Below are 22,099 nucleotides of genomic sequence, written 5' to 3' on the forward strand. Positions count from 1 at the left end.
CTTATAGGATGAAATAAGTGTTTCTTTAAATGCTGTTAGGAACGCCCTCTCATCGCCAACACCTTGGTTTTCCCATAGGCTTCATCAAAACCGTACATGTGCAGAGTGTAACAGATCGAGGGGGCCCATGTTTTCTTATTTTGTTCATGGAGATATTTCAGCATTTTATACGCATTGCTCGGAAGGCCTCAATATACGTAGCCAAAAACGAATGCATTTAACAAAGCTGTTTATAAACAAGGGGTACCTTCCCGTTTCTTCATAGACCACAGCATTTGGTGTTCTCATACTCGTATTCAAAAAACGTTTAAGTGCGAATAAATGAACTCTCTCTATAGATGTATGGTCTGCTTCAACCCCCCAAACTTCGGCACCACATGACAGCATCAGTTGAATCTGTGCGTTGAAAAGCTTAAAAAAAATAGCTGGAGATCTGTCACCCAGTTGCCATTAACATTTTAAAATACCAATGACTCCCCTTTTCCCTTTTGCAGCAAAATCATTAAGAGTGTGAGAGAAGGACAGGCGGGTAGACAACCATACTCCCAAATACTTATACATGTTCAAAACGCTCATAGGATGTCCACCATACACCCATCTTTCTCGCAAGGCCAAGTGACCACCGTTCCGAAAAACAACAATATTAGATTTGTCTAATTAACTTCAAGTCCAAGACGTCTAGACGAATCCCACAGAATGTTTAACTGATTCTGGAGCCCACATACAGAATCTGAAATAAGAATAATATCATCTGCAAACATCAGAATGAGTATTTCCAAAAAGTCTGGAATAAGTTGAATACCATGTTTTCCCTTCTGGACAATATCATTAGCTAGCTGATTAATTAGTAGAGAAAACAAAACTGGACTACAAATTTTTCCCTGTTTTAGACCTCTTGGGCACATCAAGGAGTCCGAAAAATCACTTCCTGATCGCACTTTTGCTTTTACCACGTCATACATACAGCTGAGCGCCTGGTACATCTTTCCTTTAACTCCATTTTTCTTCAAAGTTTTCCACAACGTAGTTCTTACAACTGAATCAAAAGCTTTACGAAAGTCAATAAAAGCAACATACAACTTCTTGTGTGTCAATAACTGCTTCTGTACCAAAGCTTGTAGACTAAGTGTAAAAATATGATCAACGGTACTATGGCCTCTGCGAAAACCAGCTTGACTCTCATTTAATATTTCATGTTTTTCGATCCAATTCGTCAATCTGTTGTTCAAAATGTAGCTATACAATTTGCTGCATATACATAATAATGAAACACCTCTGTAATTATCAGGATTATTCTTATCACCTTTCTTGTGAAGGGGAGGAATTATGGCTTCCGTCCATACATCAGGGTAAAGTCCTGAGGTAAACAATTTATTGAAATATTTTGTAAGAAACGGCACAACAGCTGTGGCGGAATTCTTGAAGAACTCCCCAATTAAATAATCGGGTCCTGCAGCTTTACCATTCTTTAATACTCTAATAGCTTCTTTTACTTCGTTTTCATTGATGACACGTTCAAGCGCATCCATGTCATACATCTCCTCCTCATCATCACCATCAGATACCCGATTAACACCATCGTCAACAAAATCAGTATGGTCATTATTTTCTTTTGTAAAAGAGTTAAACACATTATTCTTTCTTTCTTTCTTTATTTGGTGTTTAACGTCGTTTTCAACCGTTCAAGGTTATATCGCGACGGGGAAAGGGGGGAGATGGGATAGTGCCACTTGTTAATTGTTTCTTGTTCACAAAAGCACTAATAATACAATTGCTCCAGGGGCTTGCAACGTAGTACAATATATGACCTTACTGGGAGAATGCAAGTTTCCAGTACAAAGGACTCAACATTTCTTACATACTGCTTGACTAAAATCTTTACAAACATTGACTATATTCTATACAAGAAACACTTAAAGGCACAGTGAGCCTCCCGTAAACCATCACAGAGCTCCCCGAGCGTCTATATACAGTACAAGCATACTTCCATTTGAACGCTGACCGAACGGGAACATCCTGGCTGCTTTCTGTCGAGCGTGAGAAATTTTCAAAGAATTTATTTTCGTGGACTTGTTCCTCTACAACAATGGCGCCTCGTTTTGGTGCTGGACGGCTGTTATGAATATTCAATACCGGAAATCACGCCCGGACAGTAAGCCTCCCGTAAACCATCACAGATACTGTCAGGCTTTTACACACAGTACAAACACCCTTCCATTTGAACGCTCACCAAACGGGAACATCCTAGGTGCCCTACGTAAAGAGCGAGCAATTTTTAAAGAATTAATTTTGCAGATTGTCTCGAACACTTTTTGGACCCATCCTGAACTCAGAATGTTTTTGGACCGTGGTGCGTTTTTGCGCTAGACCTAACTTTTAAAATCTAAATAATAAATTGACAGCTTGTTACACAAACATTCTTACAAAATAATTCTTTTTTCATCGAGACAAGATCAGTACAATTCGAAGTTGTGAAAGTTTGAAATAAGAAAAGGCCGGAAGCAGGGTCACGCAAGGGTCGTAGCAGACGACGGTTTATGCATATCGCCGTTCCTCTCAACAGTCAAAAGCCATCGCTAGAGTTCTTGTGAACCACAGCCGTTTGTTTCGTGCATAAAAACGTGCTATTGTAGATAAGCTCACATCGAGTCGCATTCAAATGACTAACTGACGACTACATTGTGAAAAAGGGAAACTGGATCACACGGGTTCACGATGGCTCAGGGGTAAGATAAACCACGCAAAAATAAATTCTTTGAAAATTGTTCGCTCTTTACGGAGGGCACCTATGATGTTCTCAATCGGTGAGTGTTTAAATGAAAGGGTGTGTGTACTGTGTATAAAAGCCTGACCGTATCTGTGATGGTTTACGTGAGGCTTACTGTGCCTTTAAAAGCCATTAGATCCCTTTCACTACTTCTGTCTTTTCTTTTTCTACCAGTGACCATGCTGTTCTGCGGTTCTTCGTGGTTGGCTGGTCGTGGCGTATTCAGAAACATTTCAAACGATTCGTGCCTGGTACAGAATTTTCTGAGCAGGAACGGGTCGCGTTTTCTCTCCATTTGCAGGGTACGTTTATGCAAAAATACATGACAGCCGAGAGTAATCTGTTCTCTTAGTAAAAAGGAAGATATGCATGCCCTCCAGCAAAAGATAGTACACAGCGTGTTTTTCTTGCTGCCAAATTCAAAATAAAGCTTCTTACCTTGTTTATTTTGGTTTCAAAGTGTGTATGATTCAGAATGATTAGTAATGGTGTGTTGATCTGGGAGACGTTAGAACATGGTAGGGGTCAAAATAAAAAAAACAGAAAATTGACACAGCGGTCTGTCCTATTTTTTTCAGTCTCTGAATTCATATCAAAACATGGAAAAACTCCAACAACTCAATATGATCAATAACAGCAACCCAACAATCAAAGAGACTGTACATTTTATCATAAACACGTACACATGTGTGTGTTGTGACTCCGCATTGACGGTGCTTTGCAATTGAATACACAGAAATGCACAAGTAAGCTATCTGTATCAATGCCTGGAAATTTAAGTTGCGAAGCAAAGTGAGGAAACGGAAGTTGACTAAATTTTGTACAATAAAAACTGTCCTCAAGCAATATAGATAGACGATGTTCAGAAATAACTGTCGGGTTTGTATGGGTTGTGAAGAGTGAGTACCCTTGTGCACCTTGTCCACGTGTTTCAGACACACCCCTCGGCTAGTGATTGGCCCGTGGATTGTTTGTCTCACTTAAAGCAAGGGTATTCACTCTTTCAGAACGCATACAAACCCGACAGAGTTATTTTCGCTACTGTCAGGGGTAAACAAAAGTAGGACGATGCGAAGCATATACCGTCTTTGAAGATGACCCCAACGCGGCATGTTAAATAATTGTGCGGTATGCCTACGGAGTGTGGTACCCCTCCAACAAAATGTGGGCTCTAAGGGCGATTTGAGACAGTCTGTTTTGGGGGGAGGGGGGCCGGTACAGGCGTATCCCTTTAATGTCTTCTCTTTCTCCACTACATTGGGGTGTGCACGTTAAAGATCTCACGATTGACAAAAGGGTCTTTCCTGGCAAAATTGTTTAGGCTTAAGATAACATGTAGTATAGTGCTTGATAATTTTGATAATAATTTTTATATATTTAATTTTCAGAGCTTGTTTTTAATCCGAATATAACATATTTATATGTTTTTGGAATCAGCAAATGATGGAGAATAAGATAAACGTAAATTTGGATCGTTTTATAAATTTTTATTTTTTTTTTACAATTTTCAGATTTTTAATGACCAAAGTCATTAATTAATTTTTAAGCCACCAAGCTGAAATGCAATACCGAAGTCCGGGCTTCGTCGAAGATTACTTGACCAAAAACCAATTTGGTTGAAAAATGAGGGCGTGACAGTGCCGCTTCAATTTTCACGAAAAGCCGGATATGACGTCATCAAAAACAATTATCAAAAAAATGAAAAAAACGTTCGGGGATTTCATACCCAGGAACTCTCATGTCAAATTTCATAAAGATCGGTCCAGTAGTTTAGTCTGAATCGCTCTACACACACACACACACACACACACACACACAGACACGCACAGACACACATGCACCACGACCCTCGTTTCGATTCTCCCTCGATGTTAAAATATTTAGTCAACTTGACTAAATATAAAAATCCACTGCAAACCGCAGGATGTAATCAGTTCAACAAAATATTCTTATTCGTTGTTATCATGTGACGTCATCACCGCGGCGGCTATTTTCCTTCCCACGTTCACACAAAGAAACTACAATGTACAGTGTTTGGTTCACAGGCCACTAATGACGCGCTATGCATGTTTCATATGGGAGAAAACAACGGATCGGCATGCTTTTATGAAAATGGAACCCATCTTACTAGAGATGCCTATTCGTGTACCATTAAAAAGACATACATATAGTTTATCTCTGGTCTCAAGATTGAATGCGGCTTGCCACGACGGTAGTGTGTGCGAGATCTCAGATTAGATTGAACCATAGATGTGTATATTGACAGGATCGCCAACTCGTTGCGCGCGCTCTGACATAGCCTACTGCAATGCGTAATGTGTTGCAAACAATCCCCTTTGGCTGCCACGCTGACTGTACCCATTGTTTTATCATACTGACTTCCAATTTTGTTTCACTCGTGCTGGTTCTCTATCTGTTTTCCTATACCAGTGGGCAATACTTACTCCTCCCCCCCCCCCCCCCCCCCCCCGAAATTTGAATGTACAGCTTCTTCTTTCCAATTTGATGACCAACAAAAAATATTACCCAATATTGACGGACTGTGTGATGATATCTTCTGCTATGATCTGTTGAGACAGTGATATCAAAATCGAGACCGGAGGTCGAGATTTTGATATCACTGTCGAAACAGACCAATTGCAGAAGATATCATCACACAGTCAGTCAATGTTAGATATATTGCTAATTCTCTGGACATTTTGTATTTACTGTAAAGAAATTACAAAAGTACTGTTCCATATTCCTCCCTCTGATTATTATTCCTTTTTACATTTAGTCAAGTTATGACTAAATGTTTTAACATAGAGGGGGGAATCGAGACGAGGGTCGTGGTGTATGTGTGTGTGTGTGTGTGTGTGTGTGTGTGTGCGTGCGTGCGTGTAGAGCGATTCAGACCAAACTACTGGACCGATCTTTATGAAATTTGACATGAGAGTTCCTGGGTATGATATCCCCATACGTTTTTTTCATTTTTTTGATAAATGTCTTTGATGACGTCATATCCGGCTTTTCGTGAAAGTTGAGGCGGCACTGTCACGCCCTCATTTTTTAACCAAATTGGTTGAAATTTTGGTCAAGTAATCTTCGACGAAGCCCGGACTTCGGTATTGCATTTCAGCTTGGTGGCTTAAAATTTAATTAATGACTTTGGTCATTAAAAATCTGAAAATTGTAAAAAAAAATTTTTTTATAAAACTATCCAAATTTACGTTCATCTTATTCTCCATCATTTGCTGATTCCAAAAACATAAATATGTTATATTTGGATTAAAAACAAGCTCTGAAAATTAAATATAGAAAAATTATTATCAAAATTAAATTTTCGAAATCAATTTAAAAACACTTTCATCTTATTCCTTGTCGGTTCCTGATTCCAAAAACATATAGATATGATATGTTTGGATTAAAAACACGCTCATAAAGTTAAAACGAAGAGAGGTACAGAAAAGCGTGCTATCATTCTCAGCGCAACTACTACCCCGCTCTTCTTGTCAATTTCACTGCCTTTGCCGTGAGCAGTGGACTGACGATGCTACGAGTATACGCCTACGGTCTTGCTGCGTTGCATTGCGTTCAGTTTCATTCAGTGAGTTCGACAGCTACTTGACTAAATGTTGTATTTTCGCCTTACGCGACTTGTTGTTTACTCTTTTCTTGTATTTTTCAGTTTTTTTTAAATGTCTTTTCTTTCAAAAAGTCTCTAGTCACTTGCTCAACTAAATTCTGGGATAATTACATTTTCATATATGACTAAGTGCCAAAAGGTGCGCACGAAAAGCGGACAAAGGGGCTAAAAAATAAAAGTTGACAAACACGACTGATATTGTGATTTTTGTTAAGACAACAGATGCTGGAACCCAATTACGAAAAGAAAAGATAAATTTACCCAAATGATTTTACAAATAACGATAATTTTGTTCGTTATATCATTCAAAACGGCACTGAGTCATAGCATTAAGGTTATCTCGCACGTTTTTAAAGCTAGGGCTTTGAAACTTGGCACACAACCAAAGTATAATGACCTCCAGGTATGGTGCACATCACATTAAACAACATTGAATTTCAAGGTCACAGCGAGGTTAAATTTCCTTTGCAAACTGGAAAATTGTCGTTGTCACGTCTTACATGTTTTAATACTAGATCAGTTAGACTTTACATACTTCACATACTTTCAGCATTTTTATAAAACCTCATTAAAAGTGACCTGCTTGTTAATCTTTGTCAAAGTTCAAGGTCACAGCGGGGTCACATCTGGTCCAAATGTGGAATATTTTCAATTTATTCAGCGCGTTTATAGCACGAGCTTTGAAAATACACACAGTTCTAGTGTATAATGTTCACACACGATTAAAGTCTGGTTGAAAAAGTCAAGGTCACAGCAGGGTCGCGTTGAGGTCAAACATATACATTTTTCAATGAGGTTTTCTCATATGTTTTTGAAGCTAGGGCCTTGAAACTTGGCACACTACGCAAGTTAAATTAAACCTCATCAAATTCCAAGGTCACAGTAAGGTTAAAGATCCTTTAAGGATATTTTCTAAAAAAGGTGACCGCCTGGTTAATGTTTGTCAAATTTCAAGGTCACAGCAGTGCCATCTGGCTTAAACTTTGAAAAATTGTCAATTTCTTCAACTAGTTTTATAGTGTTTGAAGTCATTCACACATGATGAAAGTCTGGTTGATAAAATCAAACGTCAAGGTCGCAGCGGGGTCGCATTGAAGTCAGACACATACAATTGTCATTTTCACGAACGCCTTTTAAGCAACACCTTTGAAACTTCACACATTCCAAAGTTTTGATGTTGTTTGGTTATAATCAAAGTGTGGTCAATTTCCATGATTGAGAGCATTCAGAGGGGTCAAGTTGAGGTCACACAAAAGAGATTAAATTGTCGACACAACAGGTGAGACTGGCTACCACTGTTTATTTTAATACACTTTTATGCAAATTTTAAATTGTGTTCAACCATATACACCAAACTCACCCAAACTCCTGAAACATCCAAGAAAAGGAAAAATGTGTCCAAGCAAGGAAAAACGCCATTTCTTCAAAGGCTGGAATAACTACAGAGGCAGCCGCGTCATTACACACAATGCAATTACGTCATACATCATACATTTCTATGAGTCATGTTGAATGGAATGGTGGCATGTGCCTCTATTCTAGCTAACAACAAAGCTGAAAAAATGAATATTATCTGTTTGTTTTGTTTGTTTTACCCGTACGAGACCTTTCTGTGACCTTGACATGTGACAAGGATCTACCTTAACTTCTTTAAGTCGGAGTTGAGAGTTGTGTGATGTTTGAAGGCTCTCCCTTTAAAAAAAACTGAGATAATGATGCATTTTCGTGTTTTTGATTTGCCCATGTGACCTTGAGATTCGACAAAGGTCAACAAGACTTTAACCGTGTATGGAGGCTATTAAGCCCAAAAATGTGAACTTTCAAGGTTCTTGCTTTGAAAAACTCTGAGAAAAAGGTTATGTTTTTTTTTTACCCACACGAGACCCTGCTATGACCTTCACATTTCTCAAGGATCAACCTTGAATTCTCCATGTTGAACAATCATTAAGCAAAAGCGTTGTTTGAAGTTTGAAGGTTCTAGCTTCAAAAATCTCTGAAAAAATATGTTTCATCCGTTTTCTGAACCACATGTGACCCAGCCGTGACCTTGAAATCTGACAAGGGTCAACAAGACTTTTACCATGCATGGGGGCGATTAAACCCCAAATGTGTGTGAAGTTTCAAGGTTTCAACTTAAAAAACGTCTGAGAAAAATATACATTTTCCTTTTTGGACAATGTGTTGCACGCAAGACAACACGACAAACGCTCGTGTTATCATTCTTTTACTTTAAGGTCGACTTGCGTGCCGGCTCTTTCGCTAATCTCAATTAAAATTCATCTTAGAAGTTCGGTTTTATTACGCTTTTAATTAAGAAGATTAAACTAAGACAACAAATAGTTAGTTTTACCCATTAAACTCGATAAGGTAGTGACATTTTATGTTGAACGCAAGAAGGTGTCGCACGCAAGATCTGAAAAGATGTTGACGACATAATTTCAACACTTGATAGCGCAATCGTGGTTCGTGATTTCTTCACAAATTTTGAACACAGAATGTGTCACGTGGTTCCGTAAATGAAGTAGATCTTTGTACATGTAAATTTTGTTTTTAAAAGAAAATAACCGTTAATTACCGAACATTTTGTCGCACGCAAGATATGACGAAATTTTCAAATCGTTTTCAAAAATGCTGTTCAAAAGTTCTGCAGTCTTTGCTGGATTACTTGAAAGACAGCAGTTTGATACACCGTTATCGCTTGACGTGTCGACATCAATTCCAGAGTTTTTGAAAAAGAAATTTAGTAAATATCTGCGATTGAAAAATGTATGCCGTGATGACGAATCATCTTGCGTGCGACACCTTAAAATTCGGTTATCGAAAAAAAAAAATTCTCTCGAGATTTAGATTTGACGTTTGGTCTCGTCTGTAAAGCGATGTTTCAGGCATTCAATCAAACTAAATGCAATTCATTTGTGCTTCTTGTTATTTTTCTGTGGCATATTCAAAACACGAGGTATCACGATGTCCTTTTTCAGATGGCCGGTTTTGGCGTTATTTTTGACTTTAAACAAAGATAACTTCAAAACCGTTCAAGTCAGACACACGAAATTATGTCCACTATCTCTTCGCACATTCATCCACACACACACCAATTTTCAGCAGACACACGTTTTTAGAAACATTTTTATTGTAAAACAAAGTCGTCTTCTGTTCTGTGAGCACCTTTTGGCACTTAGTCATATATATATATATATGTGTTTGTTTTTAAATTCAGGTGTTTTTGTTTTTGAAGTGGGGAAGCAATAAAGAGGTCGTCGATATCAAAACGTCGTCGATATCACTTTTGCAATGAGCTCCATTTTGCCCAATTGACCAATGGAAATCCACGTAACATATGAAATAGCAATATTACCCAATATTGACGGATTGTGTGATGATATCTTCTGCTATGAGCGTAGGTCCAGATTTTGATATCACTGTCGAAACAGACCAATAGCAGAATATAATCATCACACAGTCCGTCAATGTTATATATATATATATTGCTATTTCTCTGGACATTGTGTATTCACTGTAAAGAAATTACAAAAGTATTTGTCTCAGTTTTGGCTCCCTCTGATTATTATTTCTTTTTGTTCACTTTCCAGTATTTCCCAATGGTTTTTCTTTCAAAAAGTAATTAGTCACATGCTCAACTAATTCTGGGATAATTACATTTTCATATATATATACTTTTTATTTTTTTTAAATTTAGGGGTCTTTGTTTTTGAAGTGGGGAAGCAATTAAGAGGTCGTTGATATCAAAACTGATATCGACGGAAATGTCGTCGATATCACTTTTGCAATGAGCTCAGTTTGCCCAATTGACCAATGGAAGTCTAGGTAACATGAAATAGCAATATTGACATATGTTTCAGAGAGGTGTCTCCGTGATGTTATACGGACATACGCTAATGGCGATCTTCCGTGTCAGAAAGAGTGTGTGCCGCGATGCAGGTAATAACCCGGAGAGCTTAAAGCCCCAGTCTGTCTCAAATGGTTTAAAAAACGATTTAAATCTTCTCATGTAAAAAGTTATAACCTTATGGAACACACTTGCAATAGCATTTAATAGCATTAGGCAAAGTGACACAGTTCGTTTGAATGGCTATTTAGCTCGCGGAAACCACACTCGCCACCAGATTTCGTGGTTTTATATCTAACCCCTCAGCCATCGTGAACCCGTGTGATCCACTTTCATTCTTTTCACAATTTAGTCGTCAGTTTGTGATTTCAATGCGACTGGCTGTATATCTGCAATAGCGGCACGTTATTGTGTACCTCTCAATCTAAAACGCAACAAACGGCTGCGAGTCACACGAACTGCAAGTATCGGCGGCGGTTGCCTTCAAAGGCGGAGCAAGCGCAATGCAGAAAATTCGCCTGCTTTGGGAAACACGACCTTGCTTAAACTGCTTCCGGGCTCCTTTTTTTTAAAACTTTCAAAACTTCGAATTGTACTGATCTTGTCTTGATGAAAAAATAAATCATTTATGATTTTAAGAATGTTTCAATTTATTTAGATTTTAAAAGTTAGTTCTAGCGCCAAAACGAGACGTCCGATTATGGTACTAGAAAATCCGGCTGGCCACGCAAAAATGCGTTCTTTGAAAAATGCTCGCTCTTCACGGAGGGCACCTAGGATGATCTCAAGCGGTGAATGTTTAAACGAAAGGGTGTTTGTATTGTCTGTAAACTCCTGACAGTGTCTGTGACTAGAAACTGATGGTTGTGTGATTGTTTTGGGAGTCTATGATAATATATGACTAGGGTTGGTGAGTATCCGAGAGTGCATGTGGGTCAGCGAGTTTTTGGCTCACGTAAGTGTAGCCTATGCGATCGTAACTTTGTCTGTCTGTGCGTGCGTGTGCGCGTGCGTGTGCGCGTGCGTGTGTATGTCTGTGGTAGAAACTTTAACATTTCGTCATTTGAAGACGTCACATTATGACGTAAGAGGGTTAGACGTCACGCGAAGGAATTACTGAAAGTCTCGGTCATTGTTATTTTGAGCGGGCCGAGACTAGTTGGCAGTCGTGTCCCTGTAACTTGTGTAAGTAGGCTACATGCAGACAGACAGATCTAGATCTAGTGTCTCGCTTTCTTGCACAGTGTCACCTATGCTTACTGTGTGTGTGTGTGTGTGTGTGTGTGTGTGTGTGTGTGTGTGTATGTGTGTATGTGTGACGGAGTGATTGAGTTTGTGTTACTGTTTGTCGATTTCTTACGTGAGCCTTGAAGGCTTCGCCTCTTGTTTGTTTTGTTTTGTTGTTGTTGCATTTTTGCTGCCAAATTCCTGTTTTAATGGGGTCCTGATGAGGACCTTTGTTTAGATGCAAAGCACCACTAAATAACGTAAACTAACAAACTTTCGGCAAAGGGAGTGGAGGAAGGGAGTGCTGATATTAACAATTACTTGAAAAAGTTCTGCAAAATAAAAGGCATTTCTGAAGTGGGAAACGTGTACCATTTTCCAAACCAAACTTGATCATATCATGTAACTTTTGGAATGATAAGAACATTTATCCTACATACGTGAGATAGACACCCAGCAGATAATAATCGTTCAAATCACACGTGTGTATATCATGTAAATGAGGTCATGTCAAGCAATTCTGGCAGGGACCTGTTTTTCCACTGCTTATGATGCCAAAGTCACCGAGACAAACGTCATTCTAGAAAAAAAATTGCGCTCGCTAATTACCCTCGATGAATCTTTAGAACTAACACGTCACGCCACACTTTCAGAGTGACGTTTCTTTGCTTTGACGTAATAGATTGCACGAGGCTTTAGAAGAGATCGATCAGGTTCCAAAACAAGCGTCTTCAATTTAGCTGCCTCGACTGCAAGACATTTTCAGTAAAATACACGTAAGTACAGTATGTAGGATAAACAGAATACTACATGGCTTGCTGTGTCGTACCAGATTTACACTCGTTGCTTTTTGACTCACATGCGAAGCAAAAGTGAGTCTATGTACTCACCCGAGTCGTCCGTCCGTCCGTCCCCCCCGTCCGTCCGGCCGTCCGGCCGTCCGGAAAACTTTAACGTTGGATATTTCTTGGACACTATTCAGTCTATCAGTACCAAATTTGGCAAGATGGTGTATGATGACAAGGCCCCAAAAAACATACATAGCATCTTGACCTTGCTTCAAGGTCAAGGTCGCAGGGGCCATAAATGTCTAAAAAAAAAAGCTATTTTTCACATTTTTCCCATTTTCTCTGAAGTTTTTGAGATTTAATACCTCACCCATATATGATATATAGGGCAAAGTAAGCCCCATCTTTTGATACCAGTTTGGTTTACCTTGCTTCAAGGTCAAGGTCACAGGAGCTCTTCAAAGTTGGATTGTATACATATTTTGAAGTGACCTTGACCCTGAACTATGGAAGATAACTGTTTCAAACTTAAAAATTATGAAGGGCACATGTTATGCTTTCATCATGAGACACATTTGGTCACATATGATCAAGGTCAAGGTCACTTTGACCCTTATGAAATGTGACCAAAATAAGGTAGTGAACCACTAAATGTGACCATATCTCATGGTAGAAAGAGCCAATAAGCACCATTGTACTTCCTATGTCTTGAATTAACAGCTTTGTGTTGCATGACCTTGGATGACCTTGACCTTGGGTCACGGTCACATGTATTTTGGTTGGAAAATGTGTAAAGCAGTTCTTGGTGTATGATGTCATTGCTAGGTTTAGCTGAAGGTCAAGGTCATGTAAAGGTCAAGGTCAAGCATGTGAGTCGTATGGGCTTTGCCCTTCTTGTTCAAATAGTGAACAGCTCGCTTTCGCTCGCAGTTCAATATTTAAAAAAAAAACTCGTGTAAATCTGGTACGACACAGCAAGCCATGTAGTATTCTCTATTTGAACAAAAAGCCAAGTCTATGGACGTAAAACGTGCCCTGAATCTTTTCGTGGTGCTTTATTCTGACAAGCGTGACGACATACTCCACACGTTTTTCCATGAGCGGCTTGACCAGTGAGGATCAACCGGACATCATTTTCCCACGGGAGCCAGCCAATGGTCAAGCTGAAGGTGAAGGTCAGCATAAACCATGGACCGCAAAGAGTTAGCCTACACATTTAGTCACGACTTGCTTGATTCTGACCCCAAAATTGATGGGATGATGATAATGGCGGTTGTGACGGTGAAGGCGGTAGTGGTGGTGATGAGGATGGTGATGGTGGTAGTGCTGCAGCTGCTGATGTTTTCGATAATGGTGGTGGTGGGGGTTGTTTTTGTGGTAATAATGGCGACGATTGTAACGATGGTGGTGCGAGGCCGGTGACAACGACAATGACAACGGTGGTAGTGTTGCTGCTACTCATCACCACCATGGTGGGGGTGGTCGGGGTGGTGGTGGTGGTGCCGACAAAGATGGTAATACTATGGTATGGCCGATAACGACGACGATGATAATGATGGTAAGGGTGGTAGTATGGAAGATATGGATGATCATGGTGTGGTGATGACAATAATGGTTTGGTGCTGATGATAACACTTACGACGGTGCTGACGACTGATGATTATGGGAATGGTGTGGTAGGTGCTGATGACACTTACAGTGACGACAAAGATGAGTGCATGATGACAGTAGTGGTGTGGCGCTACTGATGACACTTATTGTGACGTTGACTGATGACACTTATTGTGAGGAAGACAATGAATTTTGACAGTAATGATGTGGCACTACTGATGACCCTTGTGGTGATGACAATAATGGCATTACTGATGACGTTTAAGATGACGACGACGACGACGAAGATGGGATGACAGTAATGGCGTGGTGCTACTGATGACACTTATGGTGACGTTGACAATGACTGATGTCAGTAATAATGTGATGTTACTGATGACGCTTATGGTGACGTAGACATTGACTGATGTCAGTAATAATGTGATGTTACTGATGACACTTATGGTGACGGTGACAATGACTGATGTCAGTAATAATGTAATGTTACTGATGACGCTTATGGTGACGATGAAAATGACTAATGTCAGTAATAATGTGATGTCACTGATGACACTTATGGTGACGGTGACAATGACTGATGTCAGTAATAATGTGATGTTACTGATGACACTTATGGTGACGGTGACAATGACTGATGTCAGTAATAATGTGATGTTACTGATGACACTTATGGTGACGGTGACAATGACTGATGTCAGTAATAATGTGATGTTACTGATGACACTTATGGTGACGGTGACAATGACTGATGTCAGTAATAATGTGATGTTACTGATGACACTTATCGAGGTGACGGTGACAATGACTGATGTCAGTACCCCCCATGGGTTAGGGGGAAGAATTTACCCGATGCTCCCCAGCATGTCGTAAGAGGCGACAAACGGATTCTGTTTCTCCTTTTAGTTTTACCCTTGTTAAGTGTTTCTTGTATAAAATATAGTCAATTTTTGTAAAGATTTTAGTCAAGCAGTATGTAAGAAATGTTAAGTCCTTTGTACTGGAAACTTGCATTCTCCCAGTGAGGTAATATATTGTACTACGTTGCAAGCCCCTGGAGCAAATTTTTGATTAGTGCTTTTGTGAACAAGAAACAATTGACAAGTGGCTCTATCCCATCTCCCCCCTTTCCCCGTCGCGATATAACCTTCGTGGTTGAAAACGACGTTAAACACCAAATAAAGAAAGAAAGACTGATGTCAGTAATAACGTGATGTTACTGATGACACTTATGGTGACGGTGACAATGACTGATGTCAGTAATAATGTGATGTTACTGATGACACTTATGGTGACGGTGACAATGACTGATGTCAGCAATAATGTGATGTTACTGATGACATTTATGGTGACGGTGACAATGACTGATGTCAGTAATAATGTGATGTTACTGATGACACTTATGGTGACGGTGACAATGACTGATGTCAGTAATAATGTGATGTTACTGATGACACTTATTGTGACGGTGACAATGACTGATGATGTCAGTAATAATGTGATGTTACTGATGACACTTATGGTGACGGTGACAATGACTGATGTCAGTAATAATGTGATGTTACTGATGACACTTATTGTGACGGTGACAATGACTGATGTCAGTAATAACGAGATGTTACTGATGACACTTATGGTGACGACGACAATGTCTGATGTCACTAATGGTTTGATGTTAATGATGACACTTATGGTGACGACGATGAGCAATGACAATAGTAGTGTGATGTTACTGATGACGCTTATACTGACGATGACAATGAATGATGACAATAATGGCCCTGTGCTGCTACTGATGACGTTAACGATGACGACGACGAAGATAATGGCGTGGCACTACTGATGACGATTACGACGATGACAGCGAAAATAATTGTTGTGGCGTTATTCAGTGACACTTACGACGACGGCAGATGGATGATGATGGTGTAGTGATGACGATGACGACGGTCATGGTATGACGCTGCTGGTGACGCCGAAGGCTAATGATGACAGTGCTGGTGTGGCACTACTGATGACACATGGTGACTACTACAATGACTGATGACAGTAACGGTGTGGTGTTATTGATGCCACTTATGATGATGATGACAATGATTGATGTGACATTATTCAGTGACACCCCGTCGCGATATAACCTTGAACGGTTGAAAACGACGTTAAACACCAAATACACATTCAGTGACACTTACGACGACGGCGGAAATGATGACGTTAATGGTGTGGTGCCGCTCATAACAATTACAACTAACAGTTAAGCCCGGCTTCGCCCGGGAGTAAGCGGAGCCCTGTAGCAATTTAAGACGCTCGCTATCCCATTATCATTAGCTTTACCTCCTTTGTTTGGATACAAAAAAAGAGTTATCTCCCTTACCTTCTAGAAATTTCCGGAACTGTCCAGTTAATTTTTCTTTCTTCATTTCTTCCCCTCATAGGAGCAATAGCGAGTCTCTAATATCACTGGCATGATGTGCTTGCTACAGGTGAACAGTAGGCACTGAACTGGTCTTGCACCATATAGGCTGTATTCAATAAATGGGAGGTCCATAATCTGAGAAAGGAAACAATGAATCAAGAAACTAAAACCCAGGTGCACATCTGCGGCACCTAGGGAGTGTACGTGCACACTATCTTGTTCCTGCCTCTTGCCATCTCAGAGGTATGGCGACCACAGACAAAAAAGAGTTATCTCCCTTACCTTCTAGAAATTTCCGGAACTGTCCAGTTAATTTTTCATTCTTCATTTCTTCCCCTCATAGGAGCAATAGCGAGTCTCTAATATCACTGGCATGATGTGCTTGCTACAGGTGAACAGTAGGCACTGAACTGGTCTTGCACCATATAGGCTGTATTCAATAAATGGGAGGTCCATAATCTGAGAAAGGAAACAATGAATCAAGAAACTAAAACCCAGGTGCACATCTGCGGCACCTAGGGAGTGTACGTGCACACTATCTTGTTCCTGCCTCTTGCCATCTCAGAGGTATGGCGACCACAGACAAAAAAGAGTTATCTCCCTTACCTTCTAGAAATTTCCGGAACTGTCCAGTTAATTTTTCATTCTTCATTTCTTCCCCTCATAGGAGCAATAGCAAGTCTCTAATATCACTGGCATGATGTGCTTGCTACAGGTGAACAGTTATCTCCCTTACCTTCTAGAAATTTCCGGAACTGTCCAGTTAATTTTTCGTTCTTTATTTCTTCCCCTCATAGGAGCAATAGCGAGTCTCTAATATCACTGGCATGATGTGCTTGCTACAGGTGAACAGTAGGCACTGAACTGGTCTTGCACCATATAGGCTGTATTCAATAAATGGGAGGTCCATAATCTGAGAAAGGAAACAATGAATCAAGAAACTAAAACCCAGGTGCACATCTGCGGCACCTAGGGAGTGTACGTGCACACTATCTTGTTCCTGCCTCTTGCCATCTCAGAGGTATGGCGACCACAGACAAAAAAGAGTTATCTCCCTTACCTTCTAGAAATTTCCGGAACTGTCCAGTTAATTTTTCATTCTTCATTTCTTCCCCTCATAGGAGCAACAGCGAGTCTCTAATATCACTGGCATGATGTGCTTGCTACAGGTGAACAGTAGGCACTGAACTGGTCTTGCACCATATAGGCTGTATTCAATAAATGGGAGGTTCATAATCTGAGAAAGGAAACAATGAATCAAGAAACTAAAACCCAGGTGCACATCTGCGGCACCTAGGGAGTGTACGTGCACACTATCTTGTTCCTGCCTCTTGCCATCTCAGAGGTATGGCGACCACAGACAGACAGACAGACACTCTCTTTTATTATATTGTTCCTGCCTCTTGCCATCTCAGAGGTATGGCGACCACAGACAGACAGACAGACAGACACTCTCTTTTATTATATGTATAGATAGATGACATTGATAGGGTATGGTAGTTGTACATATATTAATTACTTTAGATATTTTTATCATGGGTTTTATGAATTTTCTTCTCTTATTCTTTTATAATTATTAATTAATGACCTATTTGTGCTGATGACCAATTTAATTTCCTTTGTTGGATCAATAAAATGTTATGAGTTATGAGTGTGCCGTTGCTGAAAACAAAATGTACGATACATGTACAACAACGATGATGACGTCGGTAATAATGAATTTTAGCCTACATTCTGAACTGGAGAAGAAAAACACAACACACACGATGCAACACACATACTGAACACTTGTCGCTGATACAAAAACAAACAAATACAGTTTTCCAGAACTGATTTTTTTTAAAGAAAAGCAATGGCATATTGTGCACATGCAACAAAGTAGCAAAACAAGTTAGACTAAACTGGTATGTATAATCGACAGGAGAAGCGGTTTCTCTGCCGGCTGAAAAGGCTCGTCGTAGGAGGCAGGTTTTTGAAGGCGGCTTTCTGAGCGATCGAGAAGAAGAAGAAGAAGAAGAAGGCGGCTTTGGGGACTTACTGCACACGGGCCAGGTTCGGGTGCACGTGTACTTTGAGGATCTGAGGTGTGACGTCACCGAGACTGTGGAATCCAACGATGTAAGTCCCGCTTCTTTTGCTGCCGAGTGTTTTTCTTTCGACTGTGTCACAACACACTATTTCATTGTTGTTTTTCCTGAATCAGTGCAAATGGTTGCATGACCATTCTTTTAATCGCTCTTTCCCGGCATGTTTTCCTCCGACTTAACCCAAACTTCTGCATGCTCCAAGTTCTTATTGCACTTTTCCAACTGTTTTTGTCACTCATTACAAAATGTTGCATAACCCGATGTGTTTATCTTTATTTGTTCAAATGTGACAGAACCCATTAGATTACTTCTACAAGATTAGGTACAGTCATTGTTTTGGTTCATTTGGAGTATGGAATTTCACTTCCCATTACTATACGTAAAGCAAAGTGGATACAGTCAGGGATGTTGACAGACACAACATAGATGTCATCGTGAAAGAATCAAGTAAGACAGTACGGCTTCGACGGAAACTCTTTGTTAAAATGTGGGTACAGTCGGAGTTCATGGGAGTATGGAATTTCACTTTCCATTATTACATAACCGTGAGTGTAGATCACGGCCGGTAGATACTGAAGGTCAAAGATGTTGAGTATAGACATACTACAGATGAGGTCCGTATGTTTACAGGGAAACTGTCCCTGTTATGAACAACAAATATTGATCAAATGAAGCCTCCGTGTTTGTAAAAGGGATACTTCTGGGGAACATAAACCTGTCTCCGCAAATCGCCCTAAGAGCCCGGCCCAAGGTTGGTGTTGGGGTGTAGAATGATGACACCATACACGATAAATACCCCAAAATATGCCTTTGAACGTGAAATTATTCAAATCTTGAATGTTGTGTTGGGTAGGTGTATTATCCATGCTTTCAAGTCATTCTCTTTCTGTCCTGAACAGTGGGTCCAGGTGATGGCGGATATCGGAGGAATTACCTCCCTGTGGCTGGGTTTGTCTGTTCTTGGCGTGCTGGAGGTGGTGCACCTGCTGGTTCAGCTTCTGCTCCTGGGTTGTGGGAGTATGTGTGGGGGAGGGACCAGACTTACACCCGTCAAGCCTATGGCTCCGGCCAGCACCTTTGCCTGAGACGTCAGCGCCTTCTCCTGGGCTGTGGGAGTCTGCGTGGGGGAGGAGCCGGCCAGACCCACACCTGTCAAGCCTCAGGCTCCGGCTAGCACTTACGCCTGATGGGACGTCAGTCAGAGACATGATGCGTACGGTGGAACCCCTCGTTTACCCCCCCCCCTCCTTTTTTTAGCCCCCCCCCCCTTCCTTAAAGACGTTGCATTCTCAGATTTTCTGATTACTAAGATCGGTAAACTTACCTCCATTTTAAGACTCCCTTCATTTAAGACAGAGCAACTGTTGTGCAACTATAGGGTACTGTTGATGATCGACCATCATCTTCACTCAAGCAGGGCCAACGCCTTTCCCCGGGAAACTGCACTGAGGACATGATCGGGGGAAACTCGGACGTGACAGACCACAGGAGAGTGTACATGTATATAGAATTGCCTGGGTCGGTCCCTTGTCATGATCCTTCCGTCAAAGCCCAATTGACATACTTAGACAAACACAGAACCTCTCATGCTCTCTCCCCACCCCCCCCCCCCCCCTTGCTTACTTATTTTGGATTTGAAATGTGTTTGAACACCACCATAAGCCGCAGGCTTGTTGTTTTCATATTTATAAATGTATGTAGATTTCATGTATAAGTAAATGGAAATAAAACATTGTTTAAAACAAAGCCCATTTGCATCCAGTGCTGACAGTGCTGATAAGAAAAAATATGTAGAGTGGGCAGAGCGGATAAATATGATGACAACTGATGGGACCAAGGTAAAATATCCAGTTTGGTCTACTCCACTTTTCCTGTCACGTTTGAATGAAATCCCACTCAGTCGGCCTACTGTTCGTGCACTTCACACCTGCATCAGTAGAAATGACATAACACAAGAGATACGCAAGTTAGCAAAACAAAACAACCTGTTCTGGATAGATAACTGATTTGGCTTGCTCCTGGTAAGTTGCCAGGTTGCGCCTATTCTGAATTTTTCTCGATTTTTGAGTTGGTTCCTGACGTTTTTGTCAGGTCAATTTTGGGGGTACCCTTACTGGCTTCGGCGGCGGTCACGTGAAACCTATTACAGAAATCTTTGATCCGAAAAGTGTGTCCGATAGCCTTGCCTTGCAAGTGGAGAATGTTTTAGTTGGGGTACGAAAATGGGGGCAATAATATGGTTGCCGAGTTTATTAAAGTACATGTAGGTTGAAAAACATAGTTGTTGATTACCGTACAAAGGCAGTCAGGTATGCCACAGGGGCTTGTATCTTCTTTGTTCATGGGCTTAGACTCCCACGTTCACTCATGTTTTTAGCACGAGTGGATTTTTGCTTGTATGACTGTTTTTACCCCGTCATTCAGGCAGCATACGCCGATTTCGAAGGAGGCATGCTGGGTATTTTTGTGTTTCTATAACCCACCGAACTCTGACATGGATTACAGGATCTTTTCCGTGCGCACTTTGTCTTGTCACGAAGGGGGTCTGCACATAAGTTGACCTGGGAGATCGGAAAAATCTACACTCTTAACCCACCAGGCGGCAGCGACCGGGATTCGAACTCACGACCTCCCGATTAGGAAGCCGACGCCTTACCACCACGCCCGTCGGGGCTGGTATCAAAATTAGGGCCAGGACAGGTCTATCAAAGTATTGTACCTTGTAACCATCAGTCGATAGTAACAGGATACGATACTTTAATTTGCGACGCGCTGAAGTTGTTGATACAAGCCCCTGTGGGTGTACTCAAGTTTGTTTGATCTGTCTTTGAACACCTTTATTCAAGAACTAGCAATGGCGCTTACAGCAAATAAAATATGTGCAGCTGATTTTGTTTTGTTTGTGTCACTTCATCTCTTTGTGTTCTCTGAAACTCACTGATATTATATGTATGAATCATGGCTGGTAAGTGTTCACTCGCAAAGTGATATTTGCTGGAGAAATACATTTTGATTTTGACAAGCTAGAAGTGTTAGTTGTTGGAAAAATGAATTAAAATTGTGCAACCCAAAAGCTCATTTGTGTGTGTGTGTGTGTATGCATAATTTGAGAGAACCATTTTTGTGAAAAAAATCATCAAGATCAGAAATGTTTGCATATATATTGCCTTTGTAACAACTATTTTTAATATAAATATATGCAAGTATTGACATAATGAACACACATGCACACACACTGCCAGACAAGAAATATGAAGGCCAGACATGGTTTCAGCTGCTGCCCATTACTTTACTTTCCAAGGCTGCAGAAAGTAATTTCCAAAAAATTAACTGAAAATGACCAAAAACTAAGATAAAAAATTCATAACATTATGTATTATATATTAGAATTGTGCGCTGCACACACACACACACACACTCTCTCTCTCTTCTCATTTGTGCATACAAGTGAAATGTACCTGCAGTAAACCACCGTCAAAAACAGAAGCCAAACAGTGTCCTCTTTTTAACAGTCATTTTGACCAAAGCAATAGTTTGATGTTACAAAATAAGTTGAATTATTAAAATGTTGTAATTTGTGTTGGTTTTATCTCTTTGAATTATAATCTAAACAAGTCATTTCGGTTGGGTGGTCCACATGTTAGCGACATTGAAGGGTATGCTCTAAATGTCCACCACGTTGTATGCGCCATGCAAAATTGTCCACCACACGGACACACTCTGCCCCTGGAATC

The 22,099-nt window shown here is 40.4% G+C and overlaps 1 protein-coding gene across 1 annotated transcript; it reads left to right on the top strand.

The window, feature by feature from the left end:
* Positions 1–12,158: 12,158 nt before the first annotated feature.
* Positions 12,159–21,525, top strand: LOC138962460 (FMRFamide-activated amiloride-sensitive sodium channel-like). The gene is made up of 3 exons (XM_070334288.1): positions 12,159–13,429; positions 18,200–18,396; positions 19,265–21,525. Exons 1-3 carry the CDS (start codon positions 13,351–13,353, stop codon positions 19,448–19,450), a joined length of 462 nt encoding a protein of 153 aa, XP_070190389.1. The 5' UTR covers positions 12,159–13,350; the 3' UTR covers positions 19,451–21,525.
* The last annotated feature ends 574 nt before the right edge of the window (positions 21,526–22,099 follow it).

Source organism: Littorina saxatilis, linkage group LG3 (genome assembly GCF_037325665.1).
Source record: "Littorina saxatilis isolate snail1 linkage group LG3, US_GU_Lsax_2.0, whole genome shotgun sequence".
NCBI lineage: Eukaryota > Metazoa > Mollusca > Gastropoda > Littorinimorpha > Littorinidae > Littorina > Littorina saxatilis.

What these genes read in the sequence shown, in the direction of transcription:
- LOC138962460 (XM_070334288.1), top strand. Translation starts at nt 13,351, where the DNA reads ATGAGCGGCTTGACCAGTGAGGATCAACCGGACATCATTTTCCCACGG. An exon ending in TGGTCAAGCTGAAGGTGAAG is followed by an intron (nt 13,430 to 18,199) that starts GTCAGCATAAAC and finishes TATAATCGACAG; the next exon opens with GAGAAGCGGTTTCTCTGCCG. An exon ending in AGACTGTGGAATCCAACGAT is followed by an intron (nt 18,397 to 19,264) that starts GTAAGTCCCGCT and finishes TGTCCTGAACAG; the next exon opens with TGGGTCCAGGTGATGGCGGA.